At 36.0% G+C, this 16,329-nt stretch overlaps 1 protein-coding gene across 1 annotated transcript in view; it reads right to left on the reverse strand.

Annotated features, from left to right (window-relative positions):
• LOC107754136 (kelch-like protein 5) overlaps positions 1 to 15,234 on the reverse strand; it is a 46,622-nt gene extending 31,388 nt beyond the window's left edge. The window contains exons 1-2 of the mRNA XM_016570457.1: positions 14,605 to 15,234; positions 1,663 to 1,845 (exon numbers count right to left, since the gene is read on the reverse strand). Coding sequence (XP_016425943.1) covers positions 1,663 to 1,845; positions 14,605 to 15,140 — 719 coding nt within the window. The 5' untranslated portion in view covers positions 15,141 to 15,234. The remainder of the gene's footprint in view (positions 1 to 1,662; positions 1,846 to 14,604) is intronic.
• Between the last annotated feature and the right edge of the window lie 1,095 nt (positions 15,235 to 16,329).

A 16,329-nucleotide genomic window follows, 5' to 3' on the forward strand; every position in this document is an offset into this window, starting at 1 on the left:
TTGTATATTTCCCAATGCAGCAGAAACAGTTTGAAGAGAAGTGTAGAAGATAAGAACAGAAGTGTAATTTATTGTAAGATTTTGATGATGATCATTATTTGAGAGTAAGTTTATTGGATGTCATTACACAAACCAGTGAGTTTTTAATATTTTAATTCAACATGGAAACAAAAAAAAGCACCCTATCCCAGCTTGCAAAAAGTATCAACACTAAATGGCTGATAAAGGTCATGAAACTGAAATAAATTGTGATATTTTTCCAAACTGGGATAGTGTGTGAGATTTTTTTGTGCATTTGTGTATAAAGGACTGAATTTTGATTTAGTTTATACACTGGAATCACATACTAAGAAAAAAACAGAAAGAAACTCGATGAGCTAGATTTAGACCTCAAGAGACTAAGCTGGGAAAATGTTTCGAAAAATGCAAAAACAGCACGAGTGGAAAGCTGAGGAACGGTGGGGGGGGGTGGCACAACAACTGTGTCTGATGCATTTTTTTGTTTCATTTTAATAACCATTAACAGTATAAAATATTCTCATATGCAACAAAAATACACAAATATTTTGTTATATAACTTTTCTAACCTATGTTATGCATATTCACAATACATTACACAATACACAAAGATCATTTTATATCTGTAATTGAATATACACATAAATGCAGAGTGATTTGCATTTGTACTCTGTCTCTGAACTGAAAATATATGTGAACATACTTTTGAGACTGTTATTCCACAACACTGATTCACAAATATAAGTAGCTTAATCATTTAACACACAGACACACAGTAAGAATGGATGCTGTTTGTGTCTGAGGTCACATCTCAAATTATCTCTCCATAAATCTAGAAACTCTCACATGAAAAATTGTTGTTGAACGGCTGTCAAGCCATCAGCGTCACACAGGATTCTTGCTTGTCAAATGCCACACCTATCATGAATAATATCAAAATCTGGTGTATGTATTCAGTGCAGTGCAAATCTAAAACATGCACGTCACAACTACACAACATTCGCTCATTATTAATTTCAAACTCAGAAGCTGAAAATAGTCTAAAATTAACCACTTTCCCTTTCAAACAACAGAAAAAGACACACATTTTTATTTTTTTATTATATTTTGGTTTTCAATTTCAATTTAGTGGTAGTTATTTTAAATTGGGCCTAAATAAAGTATAAATTCGGTCGTTCTGTCTCTGTTCCGTCTCTATAACAGACACTACACTTTATCAAAAAACATATATAACATGACAGTTTCAAAAGTCCAAAGTTGTATTCGGCAAATTCAGAAACTGCAGTACATGCTGACAATGAACTCTGCTATAAATGTGCCACTTCTGCTACATTCAGCAGTAAACTGTAACTACTATCACTCATCTCCAGGGCATTTATGATTCAGCAACATGGACTGGATCTACTCAGATCTTGTCAGAGGCCCCACACTGAAGAAAAACCTGTCACTGGATTTACTTAAGTTTTAGGGTGTAGATTGAAGCTATTTGGTTCAGCTAAATGAGAATGTGATATCATTTGTATGATCTTTACAATGTTTCACAGAGAAGGCTCCATTATTTGCAGCACACTGGTTTTGTGTTTCTGCTTTAGAGTTAGGTTGTGATTTCAGTGAACCAAATGTGTGTACTGTTTTTTTTGTTACCTGTGTGCTGGTATTCTGCGGTCTCCGGCGAGGAGGACAACATCACAGAGTTTCCTGGTCCTCAGGTAGGCCTCCATGCGTCTGAAGGTGTGTTCAGCATGACTGTGTGCCTCGAAATGTTCATCTGACACACACGGCTCCATCGACACACATGAGGACAAAGTCGCACTGCTGTTAGATGTCCTGAAAAACACGCATGCACTGGGTTAGAAAATTCACATAGCAAATTTGAACCGCACTGTTTGATGAAAAATGTGTTTATTATAGTCTTTGTAAATGTTCTTTTTTTAAGCATTATTAATAATTTATTATTCATATTTTGTAAACACTGAATTAACCAAATTTCCAAAGAAATTTAATCAGACAAGATTTTGTCATTATTATTCTCAAGTGGTTGCAGGATGACAAAGAAGTATTTAAATTAGTGCTGTCAAGCGATTAATCGCAATTAATCGCATCCAAAATAAAAGTTTTTGTTTACATAATATATGTGTGTATACTGTTTATATTTAATTTATTATGTATATATAAATACAAACACATGCATGTATACATTTAAGAAAAATATTGTATGTTTATATATTAAATATATTTATATATATATAATATAAAATATAATAATATAAATATATAAATGTATATACATGTAAATATTTTCAAAATATATACTGTATTTGTGTGTATTTATATATACATAATAAATATACACAGTACACCTACATATACTACGTAAAAAAAACTTTTATTTTGGACGTAATTAATCGCAATTCATTGTTTGACAGCACTAATTTAAATTAATAAATTATTATTAATATATTAAAATAGTCTAAAAAAACTAATAAAATCAAGATGTAAAGTGAAATAAAATATGTAAGATATTTATCTTTATTTCCTTAACTTAATTTTTTAAATAACATTTATCTTATAATTATTGTTTATATACACAAAAAGAAGAAAATACAGTTCTTGAAACTTCAGAAATTACAAAATTAATTATGGTTAATTATTTTAATATATCAATAACAATTACAAGGAAATGACAAGTAACACATTGTATTAAACATGAAAATGTAATATTTTGTAGAAATGCAAAAAAAATAGTATGTTTTTCTTGTAAAACATATTCCAATAATCTTTGTTTTAGTGACTACTTTGAAAAATCTTTTTTTACAGTGTATATGGGGGTGGCTTCAAATATTGTATAAGATATTGGGGAGCTTTTGAGTTAAAAAGGTTAAAGCCCCGTTCACATCAAGAATGATAACTATAAAGATAACGATATTAGCGTCCACACCTGTGGACGATATTGTCTGTTTATTCTAAGCGCACGCTCGTCTGCCGCTTTAAATTCTCAAGGTCATTATATCAGGATTGATTCTGATTGGGTGTCAATGTTTGTATCATTCATCAGCTGGAAAAAATCGTTCTGAAAGTGATTCCAACGATATAGCTTCTCTGTGTCTTTATCGTTATAGCTGTGCTGTGAACTCTGCTATTCTTTAATATTGAGAACGATTTTTAGAACTATATATTTATCGTTATCTTTAGATATTGTTCTTGGCGTGAACGGCGCTTAAGAGCCACTGCTTTACAGAAAGTTTTAGGGACCCCCAAGTCTGCAACTTTCTTATAGGCCTTGGATACTGACATTACTGGTATGTCAGTTCAAGCACTAACTTTATGCTTAATTGGACTAAAATATCAAAGACTAGAACAACAGAAACAAATTTCATTTCATGAAAAAAAATCTAAAACATTTTAAACAGAGCCATAAGCTTTCCTTGCAAAATCAGGGCTACACACACTCAAAATTACGCACACATGCGCACGATCAATGGCTGGATAAATATAGAGGGCTTTAGAGAGCTGTAAGTAATTAGCTTTGATGATGAAGCTGGCCATGAAATACACAAAGCAATTTAGCTTGTTCCCAAACGGCTGTCGTCTCTACTGCCTCTCGCTCTCTCTCCCTTTATCACTCGCTTCCTGTCATTCTTGTCTCTCTCTTTCCACGTCTCTGCAGATTGCCTTGCAATCCCCATTTCCCATGTTCACACTTATTAGTGAACATATCTCTATAGTAGAAATTCTATCCACATTCAAGACCGCTGAGCTTCTGATTCATCCAGGATCCTTGATAATTAATAGTTCTTGCTGTAATTAATCACAATAGCCTGCAAGTGAGCCTGCAGAGAAGGCGATAGGAAACTCTAACTGCTCAATCTTTTCAATGAATCACTATTTAACAGTCAAATACGCTCAAGCACTGCAATGCAAGACATTTTTAACTATGTCCGTTGTTGAGAACCAGAACTTCAGGTTTGTGAGACTGCTATATCAGCAAAATCATTTGAATTACCCACTGGCTGTTTATATAACAAGTGAAATACATATCCAAAACAGATCTTTGTTGTAATAAATAGTATTCAAATTTTTTTTTTAAACATGCATATAAACAACAGAAAATAGCATTAGCAGGGCCTAAAACTGACATTTTCCACACCTGCCAACTGCCAGTGACTTGAGGAAATTAATAATAACAACAATAATAATACCGGGGAAACTTTACTAATTTGTTGACAGATTTATAAAACTCATTCTCATTTAAAAAAAAAAAAAAAGTAGCATTTTTTACTACAAATAGGCCTATAATTACAATGTAGTGTTGATGAAGCTGGCCTGATAATTGAGCTAAACCATATTGTATTTTCAGGAATTTTTAGAAATATTTTAAAAAGATAGCTGCCAACTAGCAAGGAATACTGTTTCATGTTTTCTTAGCTTTGATGATGAAGCTGGCCATGAAATACACAAAGCAATTTAGCTTGTTCCCAAACGGCTGTCGTCTCTACTGCCTCTCACTCCCTCTCTCTCTCCCTTTATCACTCGCTTCCTGTCATTCTTGTCTCTCTCTTTCCACGTCTCTGCAGATTGCCTTGCAATCCCCATTTCCCATGTTCACACTTATTAGTGAACATATCTCTATAGTAGAAATTCTATCCACATTCAAGACCGCTGAGCTTCTGATTCATCCAGGATCCTTGATAATTAATAGTTCTTGCTGTAATTAATCACAATAGCCTGCAAGTGAGCCTGCAGAGAAGGCGATAGGAAACTCTAACTGCTCAATCTTTTCAATGAATCACTATTTAACAGTCAAATACGCTCAAGCACTGCAATGCAAGACATTTTTAACTATGTCCGTTGTTGAGAACCAGAACTTCAGGTTTGTGAGACTGCTATATCAGCAAAATCATTTGAATTACCCACTGGCTGTTTATATAACAAGTGAAATACATATCCAAAACAGATCTTTGTTGTAATAAATAGTATTCAAATTTTTTTTTTAAACATGCATATAAACAACAGAAAATAGCATTAGCAGGGCCTAAAACTGACATTTTCCACACCTGCCAACTGCCAGTGACTTGAGGAAATTAATAATAACAACAATAATAATACCGGGGAAACTTTACTAATTTGTTGACAGATTTATAAAACTCATTCTCATTTAAAAAAAAAAAAAAAGTAGCATTTTTTACTACAAATAGGCCTATAATTACAATGTAGTGTTGATGAAGCTGGCCTGATAATTGAGCTAAACCATATTGTATTTTCAGGAATTTTTAGAAATATTTTAAAAAGATAGCTGCCAACTAGCAAGGAATACTGTTTCATGTTTTCGGCAACGCTGATTTTTTTACTCACATTTGGCACTTGGCGAGAGTTTATTTTAGGCCCTGAATATTAGCTATTGTTTGGTATTGTTACTGCATGGCATTAAATAGAATAGAAATGTTAGAATTATAATTAACATTAGATTTTTTTTTAAAGGCAGTAATCCTCAATCATTCAAAAAGGATGATTATTTTTAGAGCACAAATGTGATGATGTTAACTGATATCGATATTAAAGGTAAAAATATTGCTAAAGGAATCACACAAAGGCAGACCCATTTCTAAGGTCTTGAGTGGTCACACTATTGGCAAATATCGGTAAAGGGAAGAGCAGCGTGTCGCCGTGATGGTCTCTGGGGTTTCAATGTGCTCAGCAGCAGGAGATAACAGCAGTCAAACTACAATCTTTTATCTTCGTGAGATCGTTCAGCCTCACAGACCATGATCAAATGGAAAATCTATTTCATTCAAGCGGAAAGTTCAAAAAAGACTCCATTCACACACACAGCTTTCAATCACAACAATTGAAAAGAAGACAGATGGTGAGATGATGAGAGAGAGTGAGTATATTTGAGCTCTCAGCTCCAAATCTTTTAAAAGCAATTAAAGTCTTGCAGTCAGATGAGTGTAGAAACCTAGTCTATCAAGTACCCTAGGGAAAGATTGAGAGAGATGGGGAAAAAATTAATAGAGAAGAGTTTTCATGGAGATTTAAGTGCTATGGCAGAGATATTTAGATAATAATTCTTAAATTTTGTCTCTTAAAATAGTTATTATAAAACGGATAGTTCCGGTCCTTGATTCTGATTGGTTGAGCCAAGTTCGAAGCTGTTGTAAATTACTCTACAAACATACACCTTTGTTTACATTTGTGTGTTGCTCGGCAATCACTTTGTTGGAACCACAACCGTTTCTGAGGAACTACATTGTTTGGCGGAAGAATAATGTTTTTATTAATATCATTACACTTTATTTGCTCCGTTTTATTTTGTGAAACCTTACTACGTATATGGAATAACCGTTTTATAAAAGCAATAAGCCCCGCTTCGCGTCGTGCCTAACATCGCCCCTTAGCTGTTATAAATTCACTGTAAACCACGGCTTCTTGGGGCTTATTGCTTTATCGTATGGTTTCAGAAAACCTGGAACATAGCGCTCAAGTCGAATGGACCAGTTTTGTAGTGTTTTTTTGTCCATAATCACTTCTGTTGTATGGAAAAGAGTAGCACTGCAGTCAAGACCAGCGCATTCAAGTCTGCAGGTTAAATCTGAGACAAGAATCAGAAGAGGGTCGAGTCCAAGTCAAGACAAGTCACTATTAAGACGTAAATGTGTTAAGACATAAGTGTAAATACGCTTTCCAGTGAAATGAATGAAGCCAAGTTGCGCTTTAGTGTCACGCGAAATCTTCTCATTGCAAACACAGTGTGCTCTGGTCCAGAGACACAATAGTAGCCTATATAATGTTATAGTTTTTTAAAATTTGTGTGGATGATTCTTGTTAAACAAGCAGATCAAAAAAGATAACTACTTTATTTATACAAACAATATGAACAAACTGATACACTAAAACAACATCCTGTTGTTCCAAACTCATTATTTTTAACTCATTTGTAGGATTTAGAATGTTTTATAGTTATTAGTTTAATTTAAAGCATGAAAACACAAAATAAAACTAGAAAAAGTGTTTCGTTTTAGTGTGTCAGTTCAGTTGGTCAGGTAAACAAGAGGATGGCAAAGTGTTAAAACTGACTGGTTTACATTAATCATCTCAAAAAAACTGATTCAAAAAAATAACATGCTGTTGTTTATATCTTGACTTTATATCTTGACTGAGTTTTCAACTCAGTCGTAGTGTGTAAATTTGAATGCTGTAACCCTAATTCTTGCTGTAATTTAGCTGTATTTAGCAAGAAGACACGAAATAAAACTAGAAAATGCTCAATTCTACAAAAAGAAAAACAGTTGAAAAAGACAAATAACAGCATTTCGTTTTGAGACAACATTCGACCAGTCTCAAGTTCAAGTCAAGTCCATAAGACCAAGATCAACAGGGTCTTAGACTTGGTTTTGAGACCAATCTCAAGTACCACAACACTGAATGAGAGCCTTATTTAAAATCCTTTAGTTCAAGTTTCACAGAAGAAGGAAAGCCATGTGGGTTTTGGATGACTAGACTCATTCTTCCCACTGGTTCCTCTTTTGCGACTTTCTCAGTTGGTCGCAAATTTTTTTTTTTGCTACAACATGGGATTAATCAATGCATGCTGACGAGTTTTTATCATAGTTTAGTTATATGGTAACGAAAGTGTTCAACATTCAACCCGTTATTATTTGTGATTTGAATTTTGTGAACGGGAATTCCTCTTTTGCTGTGTTATAAGCCGCATGCCTATAAACCAGGCTCTACACCTGAAGCGCTCGCACTGAAAGCACCTCTCTTCATGTGATTAGTGAAATCGGTCTCCTGCTACAATGTGCCGCGGCTCTGCAACACACGCCGTATGGAGCAGACGCTTTGGAGCAGCGCAGACCATGCACTCACACAAATGCGACCTTTTAACTCGCACCTTCTCAAAAAATTTCGCAGTCTAGAGCCCTGGACTAAATTTTTATTTTTGGGTTAACTGTTCTTTAATACAGGGAGTTTGAAAGCAAGAGAAGCAGACAGTAGGAAGAGTGAAATGCAGAGACGAACTGCAGAGATTCCCTCTCTTAAGCGCTTTAGTAAGTTATGGGTAGCAGGTTTTCAGCCTCTGGCTCTTCTCAATGCCAAAATTATTTAGTCTCATATGAAAACAGACTACAGGCAACATAAAACACATACACACACACACTTCTATCTCAAACACAGCAAACACACAAGCAAATTCACAATCCTCCAAACACGACCTACCAAAGTAAACATCACACAAACCCCTGCACGAGCGCAAACACACAGGAGAGAGGCAGCAAGTTATCTCAAAAAGCCAGATAAACACCTGCCAGTTCCTGAACATCCCAAGTGGGCACTCGTCCATTCATATTTGCACTCTTTTTCGTACTCCCTCAGTTTCCTTTTCATAGAATAACCTCCTTATTTCCTGTCTTCCTCTTTCTCTGTTCTTTCTGTCAAATGTTGGGGAGTAACAGTAACTAAAAGTAGTGACGCTACTCTAGCCAATTTCTACAGTATCCAATGATTTTTTAGTACCAGGCCAACAGATACAGGACCATTGTAAAACGTTAAAGCTCAACGCTGTTTTAATTCACATTGTTTTCACATGCAGTACTGTAAGGCAATAATTAAACATGCTCTTCTAACCTCTACTCCCTCTCATATAGCATTGGATTGGTTCATTAGTGAATCGATTAGCATGGATGATTCATATTAATCATGCAGTTTGAAAAAAAAAAAGTTAACTGTGATTTACGTGAATGGATTCAGTAAAACAACATCTGAGCTGTAGAATTGTGGTGCTTTTTATATTTTTATTAGCTGTATTTAGCAAGAAAACATGATAATACTGAATTTAGCACAAGTGAGTGAAAAACAACATTTTGTTTGGAAAGGTAAATCAAGGGATTCACAGAGAGCTAAAACAGAATTGACTGAATGAACCAATTCACTAAAACAACATGCTTTTTGTTTTCAACTCAGTTGTAGGATTTTGCATGTTTTATCATTTTATTAGTTGTATTTAGCAAAAAAAAACACTACAAAAAACTAGAAAATAAACTCCTCATTTGACTGAAAAACAGACAAACAGGCATTTCATTTCAGTGAATCGGAACAAACCAAGACAAAAATTCACAAAAATTTAACTGCAAAGTTTAATGCTGTCATCCTAATTTTCACCAATTCACTAAAACAACATGCTTTTGTTTTCAACTCAGTTGTAGGATTTTGCATGTTTTATCATTTTATTAGTTGTATTTAGCAAAAAAAAACACTACAAAAAACTAGAAAATAAACTCCTCATTTGACTGAAAAACAGACAAACAGGCATTTCATTTCAGTGAATCGGAACAAACCAAGACAAAAATTCACAAAAATTTAACTGCAAAGTTTAATGCTGTCATCCTAATTTTCTTCAACATAGCTTCAGAAAAATTATAATTTGTTATTTATTAAAACTTTATAAATGTATTTTGCATTTGATTAGTATGAAATATAGCTTCCTTAAAATATAATAACGCAAGTTCACTGCAAGTTGAGAAGGGTTTATCTAGGGAAACTATAGTTTCAAAGTAGCTTCTCCAACACTGTTTCTGTCTTTCATTCTTTCCTTTCTGCACACTGCACACAATTTTCTACTTTTCAGAATTCCATCTTTCTCACCCTCCGGCTCTTTTCCTTAATCACTCCAGTATTTCAGTCTCTATGCCATTGTTAGTTTCCACGTGCCTTTAAGCATAAGACTCTGTCTCTACATCTCTTTCTCATTTTATGAGTATTCTGCTCTATTTTCGAAACCTCATGCTGTCAAAAGATCTGACATTCAGTCCTTCAAAATGAAAAGTTAATATATGCATATTCATGTCTGATCACTTCAGTTGAGGTTAAAGGGAAGAGAGGCGGTTTCCAGGCTATAATGAGCTCCACTGATATCTGCTGTCATTTCAGAATGGATTTGAGCTGGGATTACGACACCATTTGGAGATCTGGATCAGATTTAAGCCTCTGTAGACCAATTCAGATGGGAATGAGGGAATATATCAGATGGAGAGGCAAAAAGAGGGATTTTACATTTTAGAAAAATCTGGTGAACATTAATTATGTAAACGCATTTCAAACAGCATCTTACAAGACTCTGAGTCTTATTCTACAAATGGGTATACATAACCACAGATTCATATTGACAGCTTCATGCAGATGAGGAGACATAGAACGCCAAAGAGGTAGAATAAAAAGGGTAAAGAAAGAGGAAAAGGAAAGAGAAGGAAGAGGAAAGGGGAAACGGTATCATGTGTGCAATTAAAGTCAAGCTGTCCAAAATATCAATTCAATTCCCAACCAGCAAACTCAATTATGACATATACATGAAACAAGTTTTAACCTGTCTGATAGAGCTGGTATAAAAATAGCATTTATAAATCCATCGCCTTCTGCTCTTGTTTAGATGCCTTTATCCACAAACCCAAAAGCTCTTTTAGCTCTTGAGACTCGAGACAACACTGTTTTGCGGGTTCAAATTGAGGGAGGGTTAAGGGGCCCAGAACTCCCCATTTGAGTTAAAGAACTCTCTCATAAGAACAAACATGAAAAAATTGCCATTTCATTTTATAATTGTTTTCCATTATTACATTTTTCATCAGTGTACTGAAAGTTCTAGACACACCCAAGTGTGAAGCGGTGTTGTTGTTTTTTTACCCAGCTCTTGGGTCAAACATAATCCATTGTTTGGGTAGTTTTTGTGTTACTCCAATCCTATTTTTAGGTGATGTTAACAATAGTATTTGCACAATCAGATTCAAGTTAAACTTCCCAAATATACTTAGAGCAAATTTCTTTTTTATTCTTTGCAAAAAAAAAAATAATAATAATAATCAGTATACTGTCAGCAAACCTCCCGACACCGCCCAAGCTGAATATATAAATATGTGGTGTGCACTTTTCTCTTAAAAACAAAATACATGCAACAAAATGTCAGCAATGAGAAAACAGCTGTTAAGAAAGCACCTGATCATAGCGATGTGGAAAACGCAAGTTTGTTCTTTGATTTCGCTCATACCAGGCCCTTTATTCAATACTTCTATTCAAAACACTGATCAACACACATATAAAAGCACATCAAAATGGTAAACAGAAGTTCGCTGTGTTTTCTTGATGCGCAACCAAAGCTAAATGGTTCTTGCGGAAGCTCAAACATGCTTCCGTGATATGTGAGAACAAACCTCCTTGGTTCTTGTATGTCAAATTAATAAAAGCTTAAGTTTCATCTATTTATCTTTTGATCATGCTTGATTCAAGCTGATTACTTTTATTATGTCTATAAGAACTTCTTGAAGCTTGAAAAATTGGTTGCATTGACTTTTAATGGATGTTCAAAAATGATGAAAGAACATTAAAAATGCCTTCATTTGTGTTCTGAAGAAGAATAAAAGTCTTTTGGGTTTGGAACGACATAATAATGTTGTTAATGAATCATGTCAGAATTTTTATTTTTGAGTGAAGTATCCCTTTGAGGTTACAAATATTAGTTTTATTATCTAATATTAGATAATGAATTTTTACATTTTTTTCTTGATAAATATGCAAAAATTTGTTTTCTACATGAATGTGTTCTCCTGCCCTGGCCTAACTCCCTCTTGACAAAAATAAATAAATAAATCTTTCTCTAAATCCAGACATAAAATGCAGAATTTAACGACACAAAATAAAGGATTCTCTACACTCTCCATTGTTACATAGAATAAAATGTGTGTATGTATGCGTGCCGACATAAATGGAAGTGTGAGCTGGAGGCAGAGAGGAGAGAGGGAGAGCCCTGGTTTGAATGCTCAACGGATATCAGATGCTTTGCCCCATTATCTCAACATCGTAATTGCAGTTTTCAGTCGGTTAGACGGTTCTCTTCATCTTCCTGTCTCTCTCTCCTTCCATCACTCTCTTGCTTTCTTGCAAGTCATAAACAGCCTCAGGGCCTGGAGGCTTATGGAGTCACACTTGAATCCTCAAATAGTCACTACCTATTTGTGCTTCAAATAACAAACCTTGTGTTTGAAATAACAGAGGTGGCAGTCAAAGGCAAATGCATATGTGGTTATTGAATGTTATGAACAATATAAGGAGGGGCCATTTTCACTAAAGTACTTTTGGAGGACAAAAAAAAAAAAGTGTACTGCATGTATCTGTAATCTAATCTTTTACAAGAAAATATTATTTCAGTTTTTTTTAATTGCATGTTTAAATCAAAGTGTTACTTGCCATTTCTTTGTAATTGCTTGTGAAACTGACATCCAGTTTCTGAGTGCAATTTTTTTTCTGTATAAGAGTGTGAAGAGACAGTTCTCACGGTTTTCAGATTCAGTTTTTTGCGTGCATGTGTGTTTGTGCAGTTGTCTCTTCCTGGTATGAACTGTAAGGAGCAGAAGTAATAGGTTCAATCTACCGTCTCCAAGGTGACGAGTGACTAAGTGCCTTTTAGATCTTCACCACACTGACAGACCCACATCCTTCGCTCTCTCAAAAAACCCTAGTAAACATACCCAGATTACCCACCCACATAGACTAGTACCAGAGTATGAAGTCTACAGCACAATCAAATAATAAACACTGCCGTTGGCACATATTTACAGGCCATTACTAAGCGTCGGACACAAAATGAGTCGTCAAGCCCAAGAATGGGTATCAGATCAGGAAGCCAGACACGCTTGCAAATACAGTACACAGTCTCTTTTCAATCACATAAAGCATGTACTGTAAGATTCTGCAATCCCATAAAGCATTGCAACACCTCACAAGTCTGTTTTCTCTTTTCATCTATCAAATTCTCACATAAAAGACTCACAGCTGTTCATCACACTAAAGATCTGTGAAGGAAAATTACGCAGTTTATGTACATATCACTTCCTCACTGAGGCAAAAGTGTTTAGTGGAAGTTACATCATAATCGCTCTACTACGCGTACAGCAAGTGAGCTAATGCATCAAAGGTAAGATAATGGCTTTTCATGTCGTAATGATGCAACAAAAGCAGCACGGTTTAAAATCTCTCCGGCACACATTGACGGTTTACCAAAAATACCAAAATTTTGTCATTGTTTCTGAACTCTCATGTTGCTTTCTTTCTTCAGTGGAATACAAATGGAGAAATTCTGACCAATGTCTTTTTCAAAAAGAAAATTATCACTGATACAATGTGAAACCTTCAAAATGGCAAAACCATTATCAAATATCATGATGGTCCAATAAGTCATGTACAGTATTACATTCCAAGTCTTCCAGAGCCATACTGTGTGGAACTGACCCTGAAAATCTTGACATCTAGTCTTCCATGGAGCAATCATGATATTTGTATGGATGCCTGATTTGTAAACAAATGATGTTTCAGGCTGATCTTTTCAAGAATCAGTTGATCTAATCTCTGCATTTCCCAGAATCACTGTAAACCTACTGGTGCCAGTGGTTTCTATGATCTACTTATGCTTTTGGGAAGCGCAGTCTTGAATGATTCACTCATGAATCGAAGTCCGTTCAGTTCACTGACTCTGATGTTGGTCTCAGATGTTGATCTTAGCGAAGGTTAGCAGTAGATTATAACTTACATTTGCATTGTTCCTCACATTTGTTTGGCTTCAGAAGACTTGGAATATAACATACAAGAGTTAAGACTTTTACAGTACTTTTGTATCCTTTTTGAGGTTTGACATCTTTGGTCACCACTTACGGTCATGAAAAAGATACATCAGGACAATCTTTTTAAAAAATCAGAGGTTCATCAGAGATTAACACCACACCGCAGGTATCACAACAGCCAAACAATAAGATATATGCGATAATCTATGAAATATATGATCAATTATGTCAATTCAACAGCATAAACCAGAGGTGTGGTGCCATTTTTCCCATAAATGGCACCATTTCCTTTTTCACTATTTCAAATCATCATTTTAGCCATCACTAGCTGGTCACATTTTCCTGCGATGTGACAAGTACATTGTTTTAAGTACAAATATTTCAAGTAATTTCTCAATTAATGAGATCATAAAACCTTCCTGTATAATTCTAAAATAATTTTGTCACACTGCAGAACATACTGTATCAGCTTCCCAAAAAAATTCATACCAACTGCCCAGATATTTTGTGTTAAATTTATATTTTAGTGCACTGTATACGGAACATCATGACAATTTCTCCAACATCAAATATAACAGCACAATTGATGCAATACACAGACTGTAGGCTACTATACTATTTATTATAAATAAATTCCACATTTTACACATTAATGTACTAACAGAGAATTGTAATGCAATCCACATTAATGAAAGCAATAAATGCAAGCACACTGGTATCTATTAGGAGTGTTTAAAAGTTTAAAATGTTCCTAATAAAAAGCGATATTTGTTTTTGTCATTCAGTTAACTATTTGACTATACCATATGCACTAGCCTATTTATCACACTGAGAGAGTGTGAGGAAACAAAAGGCAGGGCTCGTGGTAACATAGTTTAATCTTAATAGAAAACAGCTGGCGATGCATCTGTTGTGAAGTGGTACCAGCTCAGTACAAGCGCCCTGCTGTGCTCGAGTGGAACCACACCAGCGATGCTTCCCATACCTGCACGAGCTGGAGTCAGACTCCACGTTATTATTGTTCTCCTCGTCTCCAGGGGCAGGGGCGTCTTTTATACGCGTGGACTGCTGCTTCTGCTGCTGCACGACCGGCTCCAGGCTCTCGCTGGAGCGAGAGTGAACCGGGAAGACCCAAGGCGCCGGAGGGGAGCTCCGGCACTCCTGCTGGCTCATGGACCGAGGACACGCGGAGGCACTAACTACCACCGCTGCTGCTGCCGCTGCCGCTGCTGAGTGCCCGCTATTTGGACCTGAATCTCCAAACTTTCGATTGTTGTTTATGTTGGAGGAAGAGTTGCCGTTACTCGAACTGGCACCGGCGGCGGCGTTGGAGTTACTGCAGCCGCCGAGAGAGGGCTGATCACCGCCGGATGAGGAGCCTCCTGTCCCCCGGCTGCTGCTGCTGAAGAGGTCTCCCGAAGGCTGGTTACCGGGAGAAGGAGGAGATGTGGGGTGGCCGAACCATCGCCAGCGGATGCGCAAGATCTGTTTCACGTCAAAGTCTTTCCTGGGATTCGACATTCCCGAGACTCCGGTAACAGGAGACGCGGGGACGGAACGACGAGCCTCGTTATCCGTGATTGTCTTGGTAACGAGCACTGCTTGTGAAGATGACGGAGACGACGTGTAGAGTGAGACTGGGTACGGAGGGGGAGAGGGAAATACACACCTCTCTCTCTCTTGCTCGCTCACAAACACACACACACACAGTCAAACACGTAATCTGTGCGGTAAAAACCTTTTGACACTTTTTAATAAGCTGCGTACAGCTGAAATATAGCTGAAATAATTTAACCTAAAATATTTACTTGGAAGTAAATTATTTCTAATATAGGCCTATATCTGGCTTTTTAGTATGTGTTTTATTTTCAATGTCTTAGATTATTCTATTGTACTTTTTTATCATTTAATCTTTTGCTTTTTTTAAACCAACTCACAAAAAATAAGCCATTTTTAGTCATTTAAACCTACTGTTATACTGTGAATTCATGTATGTTCTGTACTCTTTCACTGTTTTCCCCTATAGTAGGGAACTATGCATATTTGGAGTCAAGTTGTCATGCTACAGATCAAGAATAAACCGCAGGAGAGCTTGATGTATAACTGCTGGTGTAAAATAAAACAAAAATGTACTGAGTATATCTTTAATACGGTTTAAAAAAAAACTAATACCTCATCTGTATATAAATAGACACACTGTGGGTATTTCATTAGTCATTAAAATCTATAATGTGGTCAACTATTTGAAGATCAGGCCCTTTCTTTCAGAACATGCAACACAACTCCTTGTTCAAGCTCTTGTTCTGTCTAGGCTGGACTATTGCAATGCTCTCTTGGCAGGTCTTCCAGCCACTTCTATCAAACCTCTACAATTAATCCAAAATGCCGCTGCAAGATTAATCTTTAATGAGCCAAAAAGAACGCGTCACACCTCTGTTTATCAGTTTGCACTGGCTACCAGTAGCTGCTCGCATTAAATTCAAGGCATTAATGTTTGCCTACAAAACCACCACTGGCTCTGCACCCATCTACCTAAATTCATTACTTCAGAGTTATGTGCCCTCTAGAACCTTGCGTTCTGCAAGTGAACGGCGTATTATTGTGCCATCTCAAAGAGGCACAAAATCACTTTCACTGACTTTTTCATTAACTGTTCCCTCCTGGTGGAATGACCCGCCCAACTCAATCCGAGCAGCTGAGTCCTTAACCA

Source organism: Sinocyclocheilus rhinocerous, unplaced genomic scaffold (assembly GCF_001515625.1).
Source record: "Sinocyclocheilus rhinocerous isolate Xijiao unplaced genomic scaffold, SAMN03320098_v1.1 scaffold681, whole genome shotgun sequence".
Lineage (NCBI taxonomy): Eukaryota > Metazoa > Chordata > Actinopteri > Cypriniformes > Cyprinidae > Sinocyclocheilus > Sinocyclocheilus rhinocerous.